The sequence below is a fragment of the Mangifera indica genome, chromosome 5 (assembly GCF_011075055.1).
Source record: "Mangifera indica cultivar Alphonso chromosome 5, CATAS_Mindica_2.1, whole genome shotgun sequence".
In the NCBI taxonomy this organism is placed as follows: Eukaryota; Viridiplantae; Streptophyta; class Magnoliopsida; order Sapindales; family Anacardiaceae; genus Mangifera; species Mangifera indica.
In genome coordinates this window covers 16,264,744-16,281,332 of record NC_058141.1, presented here as the reverse complement: position 1 = coordinate 16,281,332, position 16,589 = coordinate 16,264,744, and the positions used below count along the sequence as shown (strand labels likewise).

The 16,589-nt window shown below is 35.1% G+C and overlaps 3 protein-coding genes across 3 annotated transcripts; all 3 read left to right on the top strand.

Annotated features, from left to right (window-relative positions):
• Positions 1-175: 175 nt before the first annotated feature.
• Positions 176-2,372, top strand: LOC123216615 (sm-like protein LSM2). The gene is made up of 3 exons (XM_044637090.1): positions 176-331; positions 430-588; positions 2,025-2,372. The coding sequence occupies exons 1-3, from the start codon at positions 329-331 to the stop codon at positions 2,142-2,144; spliced, it is 282 nt and encodes a 93-aa protein (XP_044493025.1). The 5' UTR covers positions 176-328; the 3' UTR covers positions 2,145-2,372.
• A 1,213-nt stretch (positions 2,373-3,585) lies between these two features.
• LOC123215838 (RNA exonuclease 4) lies at positions 3,586-6,493 on the top strand. Its single transcript, XM_044636095.1, has 7 exons — positions 3,586-3,739; positions 4,199-4,350; positions 4,426-4,559; positions 4,709-4,923; positions 5,018-5,224; positions 5,492-5,572; positions 6,071-6,493. Exons 1-7 carry the CDS (start codon positions 3,699-3,701, stop codon positions 6,321-6,323), a joined length of 1,083 nt encoding a protein of 360 aa, XP_044492030.1. The 5' UTR covers positions 3,586-3,698; the 3' UTR covers positions 6,324-6,493.
• Positions 6,494-7,145: 652 nt separating this feature from the next.
• On the top strand, positions 7,146-16,543 carry LOC123216785 (mediator of RNA polymerase II transcription subunit 33B). The gene is made up of 12 exons (XM_044637352.1): positions 7,146-7,835; positions 8,263-8,373; positions 9,139-9,483; positions 9,620-9,936; positions 10,039-10,130; positions 10,612-10,972; positions 11,409-11,619; positions 12,524-12,638; positions 12,752-12,913; positions 13,345-14,008; positions 14,689-14,895; positions 15,352-16,543. The coding sequence occupies exons 1-12, from the start codon at positions 7,552-7,554 to the stop codon at positions 16,452-16,454; spliced, it is 3,972 nt and encodes a 1,323-aa protein (XP_044493287.1). The 5' UTR covers positions 7,146-7,551; the 3' UTR covers positions 16,455-16,543.
• The last annotated feature ends 46 nt before the right edge of the window (positions 16,544-16,589 follow it).

The following is a 16,589-nucleotide window of genomic DNA, read 5'->3' as shown; positions in this document are numbered from 1 at the left end:
GTATCGTATTGTATCTTAATACACGTTATTAATTTATCATTATGAATTAATTATTTGTGCAAATACAAATATATTAAAATAAATTTACATTAAATAATAATGCAAAATATAAACTGGAGAATAAATCCTTATTAATTAAAAATGAAGAAATTAAGCTAAACAGAATCTTCCCTTTCACCCGTTTGTAGACGATCCACTCCTTGTATGGGGGGAAGTGAATGTACAGCTTCTTTAAAGGAATGTAAAGAATTCAATAAAACCCCTTTCCGTACGTTTAACTCCCCAGGACAAAAACCAAATCAGAGCATACCCTTCCCGGCAATCAATAATGGTAATATTCTTTCAGATTATTATTTTTTCTTCTCGAATCTTGTCTGTGTTTTTTTATTATCTCTCTGTATCGTGTCGTCGGTTGGTTTTTTGGTGCAGTTGTTCTTTTCGTATTTCAAGGACTTGGTGGGTAGGGAAGTTACTGTAGAGTTGAAGAACGATTTGGCGATCAGAGGGACCCTGCATTCGGTTGATCAGTACCTCAATATCAAGCTCGAGAATACCAGGGTTGTTGATCAAGACAAATATCCTCACATGGTAAACTTTTTTCCTCTCATAATTTTCTATGTTTTATTTTTCTTCTTTGTTTAGTAATTTTTCAATAGTGAACATTGATTTTTAATTGTGCGACTGCGGTTGAAAATTTAAGGTTCATTACGGCATCTGAATTTTTTTCCTCTCTGTAAGTTTTAGGTTTACCATATATTGAATGCAATTTTCTTTAGACTATTGTTCTCCTTTCAATGATTGGGTTTGATAGTGTGAATCTAATTGGAAAATTATGGCTGTGGTTTGCTAGGGTTTTAGAAGATTCTAGAGCTTTGAATCTCAATTGTTGTACTTATCAGCTAGTTTGTAAGCTTTTCTCTTATAGAATCTAGCAGGTTGTACTTTTATAATAATTAGGGGATGATCTTGCATTGCACTAATGTAATGTGATAACTTGTGAGCCTGGCGTTATCTGTTTTGTGGCTCCCTTTGGTCAAGAGTGTTATTACTTTGTTTTTATCTTCTTTGAAGGACTTTATTCTGGAAGTGAATCGGCTTTTGTAATGGTTTTTATCATGAAGTATTATAAGAAAATGGATACCTATGCAGAATGTGATGCCATTGGGTTTATTGTGGGATTTGACATTCTTTTCCTCCTGCAATTACTTTATTCCATTTGATCTGTTCATGTTTTTCGTGGCAGATGTTTTGATGGGATGATATTGTGTATGGTTATAATGTAAATGCTTGAGTCAGCCATTCAGGGTTATGATGTAGAATTCCTGAGTTTGTGCCATAGTAAAGGTTTCTGAAGCTTTTGAGATGTCAAGATACATTCTTAGGTTGAAGTTCAACAAATTGTAGAGTCAAAGAATATTAAATTTAATTTTGTAAGACAATCAATGTATAAAATAGCTTGTGGTTTTCTCAATTTGAATTTATGAATTCTTAAATCGATCTAGAGCTTGAATTTATGGTTCAATAAAATTCAGTTCTCTATTTGGAATATCTTTTTAATATTTTTAAATATTTTATGAGATAATTTAATGGCTGGCTAGTCATATAAATAAAATTTTGGTGCTCTGAAATAGTGGAATACTTGGGTGTAATGTATCCTTTGTTTCTAACGTTTTTGTAGGCTGATCATATGTATGAGGGATTTGATGCATTTATTTTGTAGTTTTCTGATGCATATCATGTCAAAATGTGGGTTTTAAGTACTAATTTTCTCTTTATATGCTTGTCCATTTCCCTTCAAAATTTTCATTTATTTGCAGAATGTTGAATATACTAGTTGTAGATATTGTTGATTATATACTACTAAGTTGTGCTCCCACGGTCAAGCATGGCTTTTATGATTTGGTTCTTTGTAAATCCTCAATGTACTTGTTTAGTCTAATGCAGATGTTATTCCCCATGTTCGTCCATCTTTCTATTTCTTAATAATTTGCTGGGTGCATTTGATGACTTTTTACTAATTACAGCTTTCAGTGAGGAACTGTTTCATCAGGGGATCAGTGGTGAGATATGTTCAACTGCCTCCAGATGGAGTTGACGTTGACCTGCTTCATGATGCCACAAGAAGAGAAGCTCGGGGTGGCTGAAGTTCATCCTCTAAATCTTGAATGAACTTTTTATGGTTATCAATTTAGCTGCTATTTAATGTAAAAGATTTTTAATTAGAAGACTCAAAAGTCTGTCTGTATATTGTCCCTGCAATAGGTCAATGTGGACAAAATCCAGAGCCCCTCCTATTAATTGGGAAAAATGTTCTTGAGTTGTGTTGATGTCTATCTGTTTATGAATTATTTCAGAAGTCAACCCTTTGGAGAGATCTATATTTTTTTAAATTGCGTTGAATGTTGAATCAAAGAGTGGTGCAGCAGTGAGTTCAGAAATCATTTAAGAATTGATAATGTAGTCTGACGGCCCTATGCTTTTAATTGTCTTCTCAAACATCTTTCTTGATCTTTATAAATGGAAACTTGTCAAATTACTAGGTATCTTTCCCTTTCTATTACAACTAATTGTTGTTTTGTTAATTAATTAACATTTTCTGGTTATTTTGTTATCTGTGTTAGAGTCTCTGGTATTAACATAGACACAGAGAAAGGTTTTCTAATGGTTTCTAGCTCAGCAGAACAGAGAAATTTGGCATAATGGCAAAGGTTTTGGTCCCATCCATGACAAAGAAAAACAATATCAATTCTTGAACAACATGCAGATTGGCCTGCCCAGCAGGAAATGCAAGTCCCTGCAATGACACAAAAGATGACAACCTTGATAAATAAGAAGATCATCAACTTGCCTCTCCTCTTTAACTTTCTGATTGATGCCTATCTCAATCACAATCACTATGACAATTCGAACAGCATTTCCTGGCATTGAAAACTTCTTTTAACGGCCAGCTAAGAGCATTAACAGTTGTAACCATTGGTGTAGCTGTTAGTATCTTGGCGGAGCAGGAACAGATGGTTGGCATCATGAAGCAGGAACAGGAATAGTTAATCAACTGAGGAAAATGCGAGAATGTCACAAAGACAAAGAAGGCTTATTTAACAACATTGATCAGTCCCTTTTAATGCATATTGGCTCATGGATCTTGATTAGTCCCTCCTCCTCAATGCATATGTATAGGTAAATTTGTATTTTGTAATTTGTTTAGTCTGACCACCAAAATTATGTTTCATTCTTAATTTTTAATATTTTGTTAAAAATTCAGGGTATCCATTAAATCTAGAAATTTTCTAACCTTACCTAAACTTTTAACCATGCAACAATTCATAAAATTAAAATGATATTTACTTTTTTTTTTACTTAAATTCCTGCTATTATGTAAATTTGTGAAATTAAAAGAAAATGATGATTAAAATTGAGAAATTTTAAGGTTTTTGTCTTGTATCATAGCGTAATCCTTTGAGAATCGGTTAGTTTTAAAACCCTCTAAAATTTTGGTCATCTTACTCAATAATCACTATTTTGCGCCATATTAATATGCGTGATTATTTTAGAAACTTTAGGGGGGTTTTTGGGTTTTGCGTTAACTATAGGGTTTAGTTAAGCTGCTCGGGAAAATGAAATATAGAAGGAAGGAAAACCATCCCTAGTTATGTGCCCGTCGAATCTCCCGTTTTTAGTCGAGTGAACCATTTTTGGAGATGGACACTGAATCAGATCATCCCGAAGCCTTAGCCAGAAGGTTCTCGTTTCTATTTTTCTTTTTGAGTCTTATTAATGCATTATAATTATTACTTTGTCAAACATTTTTCGTTGAGTCGCCGAGAAAAATGTTAGGATCATAATGGAGAACATGTTTAGTTAGGTAAACTAATAACACATCATTATTATTGAATAAAAAATATCTTAATTTGAACTTGTATTAAAATCATTGGTTAATCATTTCTCTCTGAGAAATTGTTTGGATCATCATGGAGAATGTATTTAGTTTGGCAAACTACTGGCATATCAGTGTCAGTGATATTAATTAATTTGATTTTAACATCTTTTAATCCAGAGAAAGAAATTGTCTTGTTTCACTGTTCTGTTACCGTTTTCATAATCAATATCATTGAAACGTTGCTTCTGTCTGTTAGAATTATAATAAACTGGATTTTCTTAGAATGAACTGAATTTTTTGTGTTCCTGTTTTTATTTACAGGCACAAATGTCCTGCATGCTTTAAACAATTTAAGAGAAAGGAGCATCTTATTGAGCACATGAAGTTCTCGTATCACTCAGTTCATGAGCCAAAGTGTGTTGTTTGTCAAAAGCACTGCAAATCTTATGAATCTCTTCGTGAACATCTTACTGGTAGATTTTATTTGCATGCTCATTCTGATCAATCTATTAATAAGTTTCTTAGTTTGTTTTTCTTTGTTGGTATAGGTCAAAGGGCAAAAGCATATTGTTCAAGGATTTTCTCTGATCTAGGCTGTAGTCTTTGTTTGAAATTATTTGAAAATCCTGATTCCCTTACCAAGCATAAAGAAGGATGCTGCCTCTCTGCACCTGCTCCATCTGTAAGTTGGTTGGTGAAAATTTTTAAATGTCTCATTATAAGAACTGAGAATCTTCTCATCTCACAGTGAGTTATATTTTTCAATAATCAGTTAAGAAGGTCCTATAATTCTTTAGACATTTATTTGCTGAGTTGTGTTGATCATTCTAGGGAATAGCAATGTCTCGTGCGGAATCTCAGCAGATAATTTCAGGCTTAGTTGTTAAGAATCACACTGGCAGAGGCCATGGTGCAGTAGCCATTGACTGTGAAATGGTTAGTGCTGGCTCAGTCAACCTTTGTGCTAGGGTCTGTCTCATTGACGGAGATGAGAATGTAATTTTCCATACTTATGTTCAACCTCGAATTCCTGTCACAGATTATAGGTACATTCCTGTTATATGTTGTCTGTTGTTTTTCTAAAATATTTACGTTGAGTGAATGTTCTGTTCATTCACATATCTTTATTAATTTTATCAGATATGATGTAACTGGGTTAACTGAGGAACATCTAAAAGATGCCATGGGACTAAATGAAGTACGGGATACCATTTTTGAAATTTTGTTCAATGGAGAGTCTGTTGAGAAGCTAAGGTTGGATGGTGGAAATGCTAGACTTCTTGTGGGTCATGACCTAGGCCATGATTTAGATTGCTTAAGAATGAACTACCCTGAGCACATGCTGAGGTATAGTAAACATTATAAGATCTATTCTTGATAATGAGTCTATCCTCCAAATGCTCCCGTTTCAGTTAAAAGATATGATGAAATATTTACAGAATGTCTACTAAAATTTCAGGTGCTTGGCTTTTGCAGCTTTGGATTTGGATGTATTGATAAAGTTATTTTATTTATGATCTATGAGATGTTTAATTATTAAAATACCTGTTTTATATGCAGTTTTGTTGTAGTAGTAAATGTACCCCTTGTTATAATGACATCCTCTTCCTTCAGGGATACTGCAAAATACCAACCATTGATGAAGACGAATCTGGTTAGCCACTCGCTTAAATATCTCACCAGAACATATCTAGGGCAAGTTACTTCTGTCCCGGTTCTATTCTGCAAACTGATCTTTATAATGTTCTTTATTATTTCACTAGCAACTTTCCCTCTGAAGTTTCTTGTTCGTATGGTAGGTAGCATCATCTAATTGTTCCTCTATTGGTAGCATGTGCATATATAGGTCTTTCCTGATGAAGTATAAAAACTAGTGTCAAAATATAAAGCTACTAGTCCATACTACAGCCTATGAACATTTTTTTCTCTTGGACATCATGAACTTTCTTTCATATGCGTGAAATGAAGAGATAGTAGAAGAAGCATCTGATCAGGGAAGTTGTAAGAACAAGTGTAAACAATCTTTGTTTTGCTCTATCTCTAAAGCAGGATGCTCATGTACTGTGATTATGAATGAACGGCATCACTGTTCACAAAATATTAATAATAATAAATACTAGATAGCTTTTGTAATTTATTGGGGTTTTTGGGATTACCAATCACAGAAAATATTGATTAGGCTTTTGTTCACAGGTATGAGATTCAGTCCGGGTTGCATGACCCATACGAGGATTGTGTAGCAGTGATGAGATTATACAAAAGATTTAGTTGCCAACCTGATCATGTGGGAGAAATGGGAACTCAAAATATTACCGGCGGTTTGGTTTCATATGGGTCAAAGGAGCTTATGAAGATGAGCCCAAGTGAGCTCTATGAGATGTCAAGATCAAACTATAGATGTTGGTGCCAGGATTCAAGAAAAATTAATATTCAAGAAAGAGATTAATGGTGGTTTGAAGTTTTTCTTTTTTAAATATTATCTATCGTTGTTAATCTTTGTAACAAATTATGTTTTAGATTTGGATTAGAAAAGGGGACTCTCTCTGATGCCTATCTTCAATCGACATGATGACTTGACTTGGGCCAAATTCAAATTAAAGGTACTTTTAGAATTTAGCATGGTCTAGTTTAATATTAGTAATTGGATTAGATTTAAAATGAGTTTATATGATTTGAACGAGTTTAAAACAAGTTTAGTTCAAACAAGTTTGAATTTGAAAGTTTAATATTTTTAAACTCAAGTTTGAGTTCAAGCTCTAGGGATATTTGGATTGTAAGACTCTTGAGTTTGAAAATTTTAATAAGAATCGACTAAAATGATGTCGTTTTGATCAATATGTATACGACGTCATTTTAATATCAAATTAAATTCAAAACTTGATTCAAGATCAAGACTTTTGTCAAATGGGTTAAATTCAAATACTTGTAAAACAAACTCAAGTTTAAATTTGAGTTTGACTTTATTTAAGCTAACGCGAGCTTACTTTAAATTAAAAATTAAGATTGGTAACTTACACAAGGAAGGATGACATTTTTCCACCTGCCGTTCAGCTCATTGGCACTTTCAAGTTTCAAAACAACATTTTTCACACATATTTTACTCACCTCTATAACTTCAAACATTAATTTTATTCTTAACAAATAAAGTTTTGGGAAAACCTTATAAAGATTTAATAAACGCTATTATACCGCCTGCTGTTTGAGATATTTTACTAACATTAATCTAATCGTAGAAGAGTGGAAAAATCTTAATGACGCAAACCTTAGCTGGAAAACGAAGCTATGCCTTTACACAGTAGAATCACTTGATATATTTGTAAACATTCCGAAGATGATTAACGTGATTCTAATCATGATTAAAATTTAAGTTTGTTTAAACTAAAATAAATTTAATTTACTATTTCTTGCCACGAAATGTTGTATTAATTTATTTGTCTCTCTTTAATTTCGAAAATTAGTTTGAAGTATGATTAGCAATGAGCCCTTAATCACAGGGATAAGGAAAGAAACGGCTTCATTAAACGCCAGCCTCCGAAGCTGACTTTAGCTTCTGGAGTCTAATCAACAATTGTCTCTTGTTCTCTCTCCTTATTTGTTCTTATTCTTCTTCCTGTTGCAATTGTCTCTTAAACAAACGAAAGGGAAGACAAAGACGAAGAGCTTCTACCGTAGTGATGGTGGTATCAGTGAATCCAAATGAAAATAGCTTATGGAACACGGTGTTGGAGATGACGAAGGCGGCGCAGGAGAAGAATAGCGACCCTCTCTTTTGGGCGGTTCAACTTGCTTCAACTCTTAACTCAGCTGGAGTTTCTCTCCCTTCAACTCACCTCGCTCATCTACTCGTCTCTCATATCTGCTGGGACAATCACGTCCCTATTGCCTGGAAGTTTCTCGACAAAGCCTTAACTGTCAGGGTCGTCCCCCCCTTTCTTGTACTCGCTATTCTCTCCTCCAGGTTTTCTTTCCAATTTTGTATTATTATGTTTGTATTGATTATTTTATTTTCTGAATTTTTGACATTTATTTATTCATTCGGATTATTTACTCTTTTGCTGCTTTTTATATTTTTTAGAAAAATATAATTATATGTGTGCTTTGTTATGTTATGTAACTGTGAATACGGATAACAAGGAAATAGAAGAAAACAACTTTCTAGTTTTAAAATGCAATATTTTGGTCTGTTATAATTGCATCTTAACGTTGCATTGAGAGGGTTAATTTATTGTTCGTTTTTAAAGGAAGTTTTGGGGAGTTTGTATGGGGTTCCTTGTTTTGATATGGCAAAAATTTGGAACAGTTATACCATATAAACCACAGTTTATCTTAATTCATTATGTTTCTTAGGTTAAACTTCAATTTCTTAGCTTGTTTGGTTGCTACAGGGTCATTCCAAACCGGCACCTCCACCCTGCGGCGTATAGGCTTTATATGGAACTCATCAAGCAGCATGCCTTTTCATTTCTGTCACTTGTCAATGGACCAAATTACTCTAAGTAAGGATTGAATTCATCTTGTTTTACTTTTGATGAATGTATCATTCATCGCTTCCTTCTTTGTTTCTCCCAGTTCTTTATCACTTGCTTCTGAACAATTTAATGTAATGTAGACAAGAAAATAAAACCAATAAGCTTCTTTAGTTGATTTAAGATGTCCTGTAAATGTGGGCTGTGTAAATGCTCAGTAGGGAAGGGGGTTTGAGAAAATAGATAATTTTGAAATTGTGATTAAGATTTTAATTATTAACAATGTCACAATATATAGATTTTGCTTTGAATACAAACATTTAATACTATTGTGAAATTAGGATAAATTGTTCAAAAATGTAGTGTTCAGTGGATTTCTTCTTTCCTTTTGAGTTGTAACTCTATTATATTATGAACATTGTGTATAATACCAACTTCAAGGATTGTGACGTGCGAGCGGTTAGGACCTTTGGTCCAAAAGGTCATTGGTTCAAAACCCATGGGGGTCACCGATATGGAATATCATAAGTTCCTATTTCCAAGGTTTTAGGGATCAACAATAGTTCATAGTTTCGAACTTGAGAAAGAAAGTTCTGGTGATTTCAGGCTCAGAGGAAAATCATTAAAAAAATTTTTGTAATATATCATCGGTAACCATAATTAGAACAAATAACATTTTTGTGCAATTTAAGTTAACTGACTCTCTTTATGCAGTTATGTTTGCTTTTTGTTGTGTACTTTTCCTTTCTATTATCTATATGGTATGAACTAACACAACCTTTTGATGAGTTATAGGATCATGAAATCCATAGATGAAGTCCTTCACCTTTCCCAGATATTTGGGCTAAAAGTGTGTGAATCCGGCACTCTAGTTGCTTATGTCTTTTCAGTTGTGTTGCAATTACTAGATGCATCATTAGATGATGAGAGGCTATTAGAACTTTCTCCCGAAAATAATTTTAGATGGTCAACCAAGCCACAAGACATGGAAATAGATGGTCTTGGCAGCTTCAATGAGAAGAGAACTGAGCACCATGAAAGACTTTGCAAAGCAAATACTGTAATGGCCATAGAGTTAATTGGAGAGTTTCTGCGAAACAAGGTCACTTCAAAAATTCTTTGCTTGGCATGTCAAAACATGTAAGTGCCAACTTTTATTTTTTCCCATCTTAATGTTATATGTCTTCAAAGTGATAGAGTGTGAGCAGTTCCTTGACTACCTTTTGATTTCAATTTGTAATGCTTAATCAACTCATGAACTTTTCAATCATCTTAGACGATCACTTTGGGGAAGTTTTGTTCAGCGGCTAAAACTGCTTATAATGAAGTCAACTGCATTGAGAAATTCTAAACATGTTACACCAGAGGCCCTTTTGCAGCTGATATCTGATACACAAAGAGTTTTGTTCAGCGAATGTAAAACAACATCAAAAGAGGTTCATGCAATCATGGCTTCTAGTTCTTTAATATCTTCTGCTGGTCAATCTAATGGAACTACACAGTCTTCATTGTGGCTTCCAATTGATTTGTTTCTGGAAGATGCTATAAATGGAAGCCAAGTTGCAGCATATAGTTCCATTGAAATTCTTACTGGTAAGCATCTGTTATTTTATTGTAATGTTCAATCTTTTGCCTTTACATGGAAGTGGATGAGGCTCCACTTTTGTGTATTATTGAAAAGAGTTGATGTTGCAGGTTTAGTAAAGGCTCTGCAGGCGGTTAATGGTACATCATGGCTTGATACATTCTTAGGTCTATGGATTGCGGCTTTAAGGCTTGTTCAAAGGGTAGGAATTGATACCAACTTAATTTTGTTGCTTGAATTTTTGAAATTGTTATAACAAAATAATTTAGCTGGCTTAGATTCTTGAATGTTGTAGGACTTGGGCTGAGCAATAGTTCATGGATTATTTATCTTTTGTATAAGTACCTTATACATAAATGAAGAATAAAGTAGGGGCTTCTACTTGATTGCTTAATTTTTCAAAATTAAGTGTTTACTAAATATTTTATCAGAGCTAAAGGCCTCAGATTTGAATACCGCACTTGTGATGTATTCACACTATTATTTTTGTTTATTCATATCTGGTATTTTGGGTTGGTTTAAAAAATCTTCTATCTATTTTTATTCTTGTCTCTGGGCATGGTCCATTGGTTTGTTATATATAAGGTCAACGTTGCACACAAAGAAGCCTATTATACTTCCCAAATAGCTTAAGCTCTAAAAGTAAAAAGGTCTTAACACATGAGGGGGCTGTTGTCTTTTAGGAAAGGGATCCAAGTGAAGGTCCTGTACCTCGTCTTGACAGTTGTTTGTCCATGTTGTTGTCTATTACAACACTTGCGGTTGCTGAGATTATTGAGGAAGATGAAAGTGAACTGATAGGGGAAACTGAAGAAAGCCCAAACAATCATGGACAAGAGAAGCATGCTCCAGGACAACGGCGGAAGGATTTAGTTGCTAGCCTACAATTGTTGGGTGATTATGAGAGCTTGTTGACTCCACCTCAATCTGTTTGTTCAATAGCCAATCAGGCTGCTGTCAAAGCAATAATGTTTGTTTCAGGTCTCACAGTTGGTAATGGTTACTATGAAAGTGTGAGCATGAATGACTTGGCAATTAACTATTGTAAGTATATCGTTCTTGTTGTATTACAACTTTATTGTTTTTGCAGTTTGGGAACAAATATGGTAATTTTGATGCAGGCTTCTGCCTGAAGCCATTTTTCATCTTGCATGCTTGGAAGAAGCATTATAAGTGCAAAAACATCTTTATTGGTGATTAATTAATCATTTTGAAAAATTAACTCCAAATGTTGGTTCCAAAAAAGAAAAACTCATTTGATTTAATTGATAAAATTTGAAATATGAATGTTTGATTGGTTTGATTTGTTGAGAGGTCACTTTGGTTGAAGCTGACTATTATAATCCCTTTATTTTTCTTCTATTAATTGGTATTGAATTTCCCTCATATTGTCTTAGAGGAGAGTTGATTTAGTACAAGTTTTGAGTGCCTTATTTTCTGCTCTGTGTGTCTTTCTAATCTTTTGCTTTTTTCTTTGCAGCTGGAAACATGCGACATCTAATTGTTGAGTCTTGTATTGCTAGGAATCTGCTGGATACTTCAGCGTATATGTGGTCAGCTAATGTGAAGGGATGCAGTAACCAAATACCCCGTAATGTTACCACCCAAACACCAGGGTGGTCTTCATTGATGAAGGGTTCCCCGCTAACTCCATCATTGATTAATGCTTTGATTGCTACTCCAGCTTCTAGGTATGCTGCCAGCTGTATCTCTTGTCACCTTTATCTGTTAATTTTTCTGTAGCGGAAGATATCGTTTCTATCTGTTTCCTTTCAGATTCACTGATTTTCTATCGATTTATTTATTTTATTTCATTTATTATTCCATTTTTATTTATTCATGCTCTACTCACACAAAAGAGCTTTAAGAATAAAATATTATGACACTGACTGATTCGATCTAATTATGTTAGCCAGTACTCCTGCTGATTTTTCCTAGCATTTAGTTATTGTGAAAGGTCCAGAAATAGAAGATTATGGGCTGAATGATTGGAAAATGTGAATTGGTTGGTGAAGGATATCTCCATGTAGTCTATCTTATGGTTCTCTGATGAATCAAGATGTGTTTTTTAGATATAGAATAGGCAGAATATAATATAACTTCTTATTATCCACTTTTGGGGCCATTATGGTGTTGAGTGAAATAGTGAATGTACTGTCATTAATTGCTTTCATGACAATGGTTTGGCTTAATACTGTGTTAGTTGATCAGTGGTTCAGGACATGCTGTGTGCAATTAGTACGGCTTCTTATCTTCAAATAAATCATTATTCTTCTCCTATTATTGCATCCTTTTGCCTTTTCCCCTCTCTATTTCTTTTCACCCACAATATAGTTAAAAATATACATGGTGGAGCATACCCCTATATCTACTTGTGGATTTATATGCATATTATTGGTGATATCTGTATTTTATTTTCAAGGGGAAAAAAGGAATAGTTGCCTCATTAATATAGCATTCCCTTATTTTTCTGAGTATAACCTGGTCTTCAGTTACAAGTTTCTTTTTCCTGAAGCCAGGTATATCAGATGCTCTTTTTTGTAAATTTACCTAGTGGTAAAGCAACTGAATTTAAGCTCATGGATTTGATGGAAGTTTAGCAGAGATTGAGAGAGTATATGAGATTGCTGTCAATGGTTTGGATGATGAGAAGATATCCGCTGCTATGATTCTTTGTGGGGCATCACTAGTTCGTGGTTGGAGTATTCAGGTAATGTAGTGGAGAATTCATCATTATCTTCCTTTCTGTTCAGGAGTCTATTCTCTTTATGCTGCTCGCATTTCATTTATAGTTGGACTTATTTTGGTTTCTGTTGTTTGTAGGAAAACACCATTCTTCTTATTATAAAACTGTTGTCACCAGCAGTTCCTGCAGATCATTCTGGGATTGAAAACCATTTAATTGGTTGTGCTCCATTTTTATATGTTCTTCTTGTCGGAATATCATCTGTAGATTGCGTGCAAATTTTGGCCCTACATGGCCTGGTAAGTTGTATTTTAAGGACTTCATTTTCTGCTCATTAATGTTTATGAAGGTGTCTTTATATTTGATATATGCGTTTATAGCTGAAATAGTGGTGAAGCAAATTCTTGAAGGGTCGATTTTAGAAAGGCTCTCCCCTCCATGTAAGACTAATAAATGAAATGTGGAGGTGTTCTTTCTATTTGGTCCAGAATGAATCCTAGAAGAAAAACAAGCGAAAAGAATTGAAAAAACTGTTCCTTTTACGTTGGTGAAGCCCATTGCTACAATCCAAGTAAACAAACATGTTTTCTTTCATATGCTCATTTTCACCCTATAATTACTAAGAGTAATGTCAAGGAAGTCCATGTGAAGCAAAAAAAAAAAAAAAACCTATGGTCTTCATAGTCCTCATATTGGGTATGAACTGATGTTGTTTAACATTTATTGCCAGGTTCCACTACTTGCAGGTGCTCTGATGCCTATTTGTGAGGTTTTTGGATCAACCGTTCCCAGTGTCTCATGGACTCTTCCTACAGGGGAAGAGTTATCCTCTCATGTGGTTTTCTCCAATGCATTTACCCTTCTATTGCGGTTATGGAGGTTTGATCATCCTTCTGTTGAACAGGCAATAGGAGACATGGGAGCATCTGTGAGGTCCCAACTAAGTCCAGAATATCTATTATTAGTTCGGAACTCTATGTTAGCATCTTTCGGAAAGTCTCCCAAGGATCAATTTAAAGCCAAGAGATTTTCAAAAATCCTTACTATGTCTTTAGGTCCCATTTTTTTGGATTCTTTTCCCAAATTAAAGTTCTGGTACCAACAGCATCAAGAATGTATTGCTTCCACCCTCTCTGGTCTTGAACATGGGACACCTGTTCATCAGCTTGTTGATGCACTTCTCAATATGATGCTTAGAAAGATTAATAGAAGTGGGACTCCTTTAACTCCTACAACTTCTGCTGGTACTAATTCATCTGGGTCTGGAGTGGAGGAAGTGTTAGTTAGGCTCAGATTACCTGCATGGGATATCCTGGAAGCAACTCCTTTTGTTCTTGATGCTGCTCTGACTGCCTGTGCCCATGGAAGACTCTCACCTCGTGAACTAGCAACAGGTTTACTTAATTTGCTTTAAAGGGATGAGATGTGTTTCTTGTTGACCTTAATGAGTGCAGGCATATGTTTAGTTTGTTTCAATGTGATGAGGCATCAAACATGTTATTATGCTAAGAGATAAGTGAGAAACATAGCAGGTTATCTGATTTGTTAGGTTAAAGTTGGGGTTTAATCTAAATGCTGCTATAGCAGTTGACCCTGACACTTGAGTTGATAGATAATAACACCAAAATAATGTTTAGGCGTTTGCAGGGAATATGGACTAATTACAACAGCAACGTCAACCTTAATAAGCATAAGCACAACTTCCTATAATTTTATTATTAAAATGGGAGGACTTGAACAAAAGACAACTTGGTCATAAGCATATGTATTGTTTGCTTCATATAGATAAGATTGATATGGTCAATTGTTTTTGATTTCTTACCATAGAACAGGATGAGTTGTTATATGAATTATCATTGACCTAACCTATAAGATCATCTGTGGGATGCCTTTGAAGTGCATATAAACTATCCTTTTCTTCTGCTAAATTAATCATGCCTTTCTTTTTCTCAAAAATATGGATAAACATATATGCTTGCCTATGTGATATGGAGTTTACGGGAAATCACTGACAATCAATTCTAATCTCTCGTTGAAATATGTACTACCCTAATATCTTTGTTTCTTATCTCAGGGCTCAAAGAACTTGCTGATTTTCTTCCAGCTACTCTGGCAACCATAGTTAGCTACTTTTCAGCAGAAGTAACACGAGGTATATGGAAGCCTGCTTTCATGAATGGAACTGACTGGCCGAGTCCTGCTGCAAATTTAAGCAGTGTTGAGCAACAGATCAAGAAAATCCTAGCTGCCACTGGTGTTGATGTCCCAAGTCTTGCTTCAGGTATTACTTAATATTTTGAAGCTCCTTTGGTTATTTTATTTGTTTTATGGATTCCCTGTATATAGCAGACTTGAAGTTTTTATGTTTACTTCTTTACTGCTTCTGCAACCAAGGTTAATCAATCTTTCCCATTTAACTCTTTGGGCATCATCAGCTGGACTATTTTAAACAAGTGAATTTCTTTTAGCTAGATCTGCATGATTTTGCGGGCAAAATGTTTCCAAAATATTGGCTGATCTAACTTGATAATTTAGTCAAAGACATTTATATTATTAGAAACAGAAATATCCTTTCTCCAAACATGGTAAGATCCTCCTGGTAATGAAGCAGTAAGAATCCATTCTCTAGGGAAGGTTGGATGAATGATATAGTACGAAATATTTGCATTGTATTTTGATGTTTTTTAGTGCTGAAAAATGTTTAACGTTATGCCCCAAAAACCTTTTTCACTTGCAGGGGGCAGTTCTCCAGCTACACTTCCCTTGCCTTTGGCTGCACTGGTTAGCCTCACTATAACATACAAAGCATCTGAACGTTTTCTTGTACTTGTTGCCCCTGCCTTAAGTTCTCTTGCCATTAGTTGCCCCTGGCCATGTATGCCCATCATAGCCTCCTTATGGGCTCAGAAAGCAAAGCGTTGGAGTGACTTCCTTGTGTTCTCTGCTTCTCGAACAGTCTTCCACCATAGTAGTGATGCTGTGGTTCAGCTCCTTAGGAGCTGCTTCACATCTACTCTTGGATTGAACTCTTCTAATGTTTGCAGCAATGGTGGTGTTGGTGCTCTGCTTGGCCATGGATTTGGCTCCCACTATTCTGGTGGGATCTCCCCAGTTGCCCCTGGTATTTTTTACTTACGAGTACACCAGTCTATCAGAGATGTACTGTTTATGAAAGACGAAATTGTCTCTCTTTTGATGCTTTCTGTAAGAGATATTGCTAGTGGTGGGTTACCTAGGGAAAAATTGAAGAAGACCAAGAATGGTTTGAGATATGGACAAGTTTCTCTTTCTGCAGCAATGATGCGTGTCAAGATTGCTGCTTCACTAGGGGCTTCATTAGTTTGGATGTCAGGTGGATCAAGTTTGGTGCAATCTTTGATTACAGAAACTTTACCTTCATGGTTTATATCTGTTCATGGACTGGAGCAGCAAGGTGGAGAATGCGGAGGCATGGTTGCCATGCTGGGGGGTTATGCACTAGCGTACTTTGCAGTGTTTAGTGGGTCGTTTGCTTGGGGTGTGGAAGCAGAATCACAACATTCAAAGCGTCGATCGATGGTTATCAGGGCTCACCTAGGATTTCTTGCAAGTGCCCTGGATGGGAAGATATCGCTTGGTTGTGATGGTGCAACTTGGCGGGCGTATGTGTCAGGTTTTGTGAACTTGATGATAGGATGTACTCCAACATGGATGCAAGAGGTGAATGTGGATGTACTGAAAAGGCTGAGTCATGGCCTGAGGCAATGGAAGGAGGAAGAATTAGCTTTAGCCCTGCTGGGAATTGGTGGTGTTGGTGCAATGGGTGCAGCTGCTGAACTCATTGTGGGGCGTGGGATTTGAATTCAATGATCATATAATAGCTTAAGATGCTGATTAACTTTCTATGTATTGTTTGATATATTTATATATTTGTAAACAGTTAGTTTTAATTAGTACGTTTAGTGTATGTAAAATTAGAGCAGTATATCTTAGAAA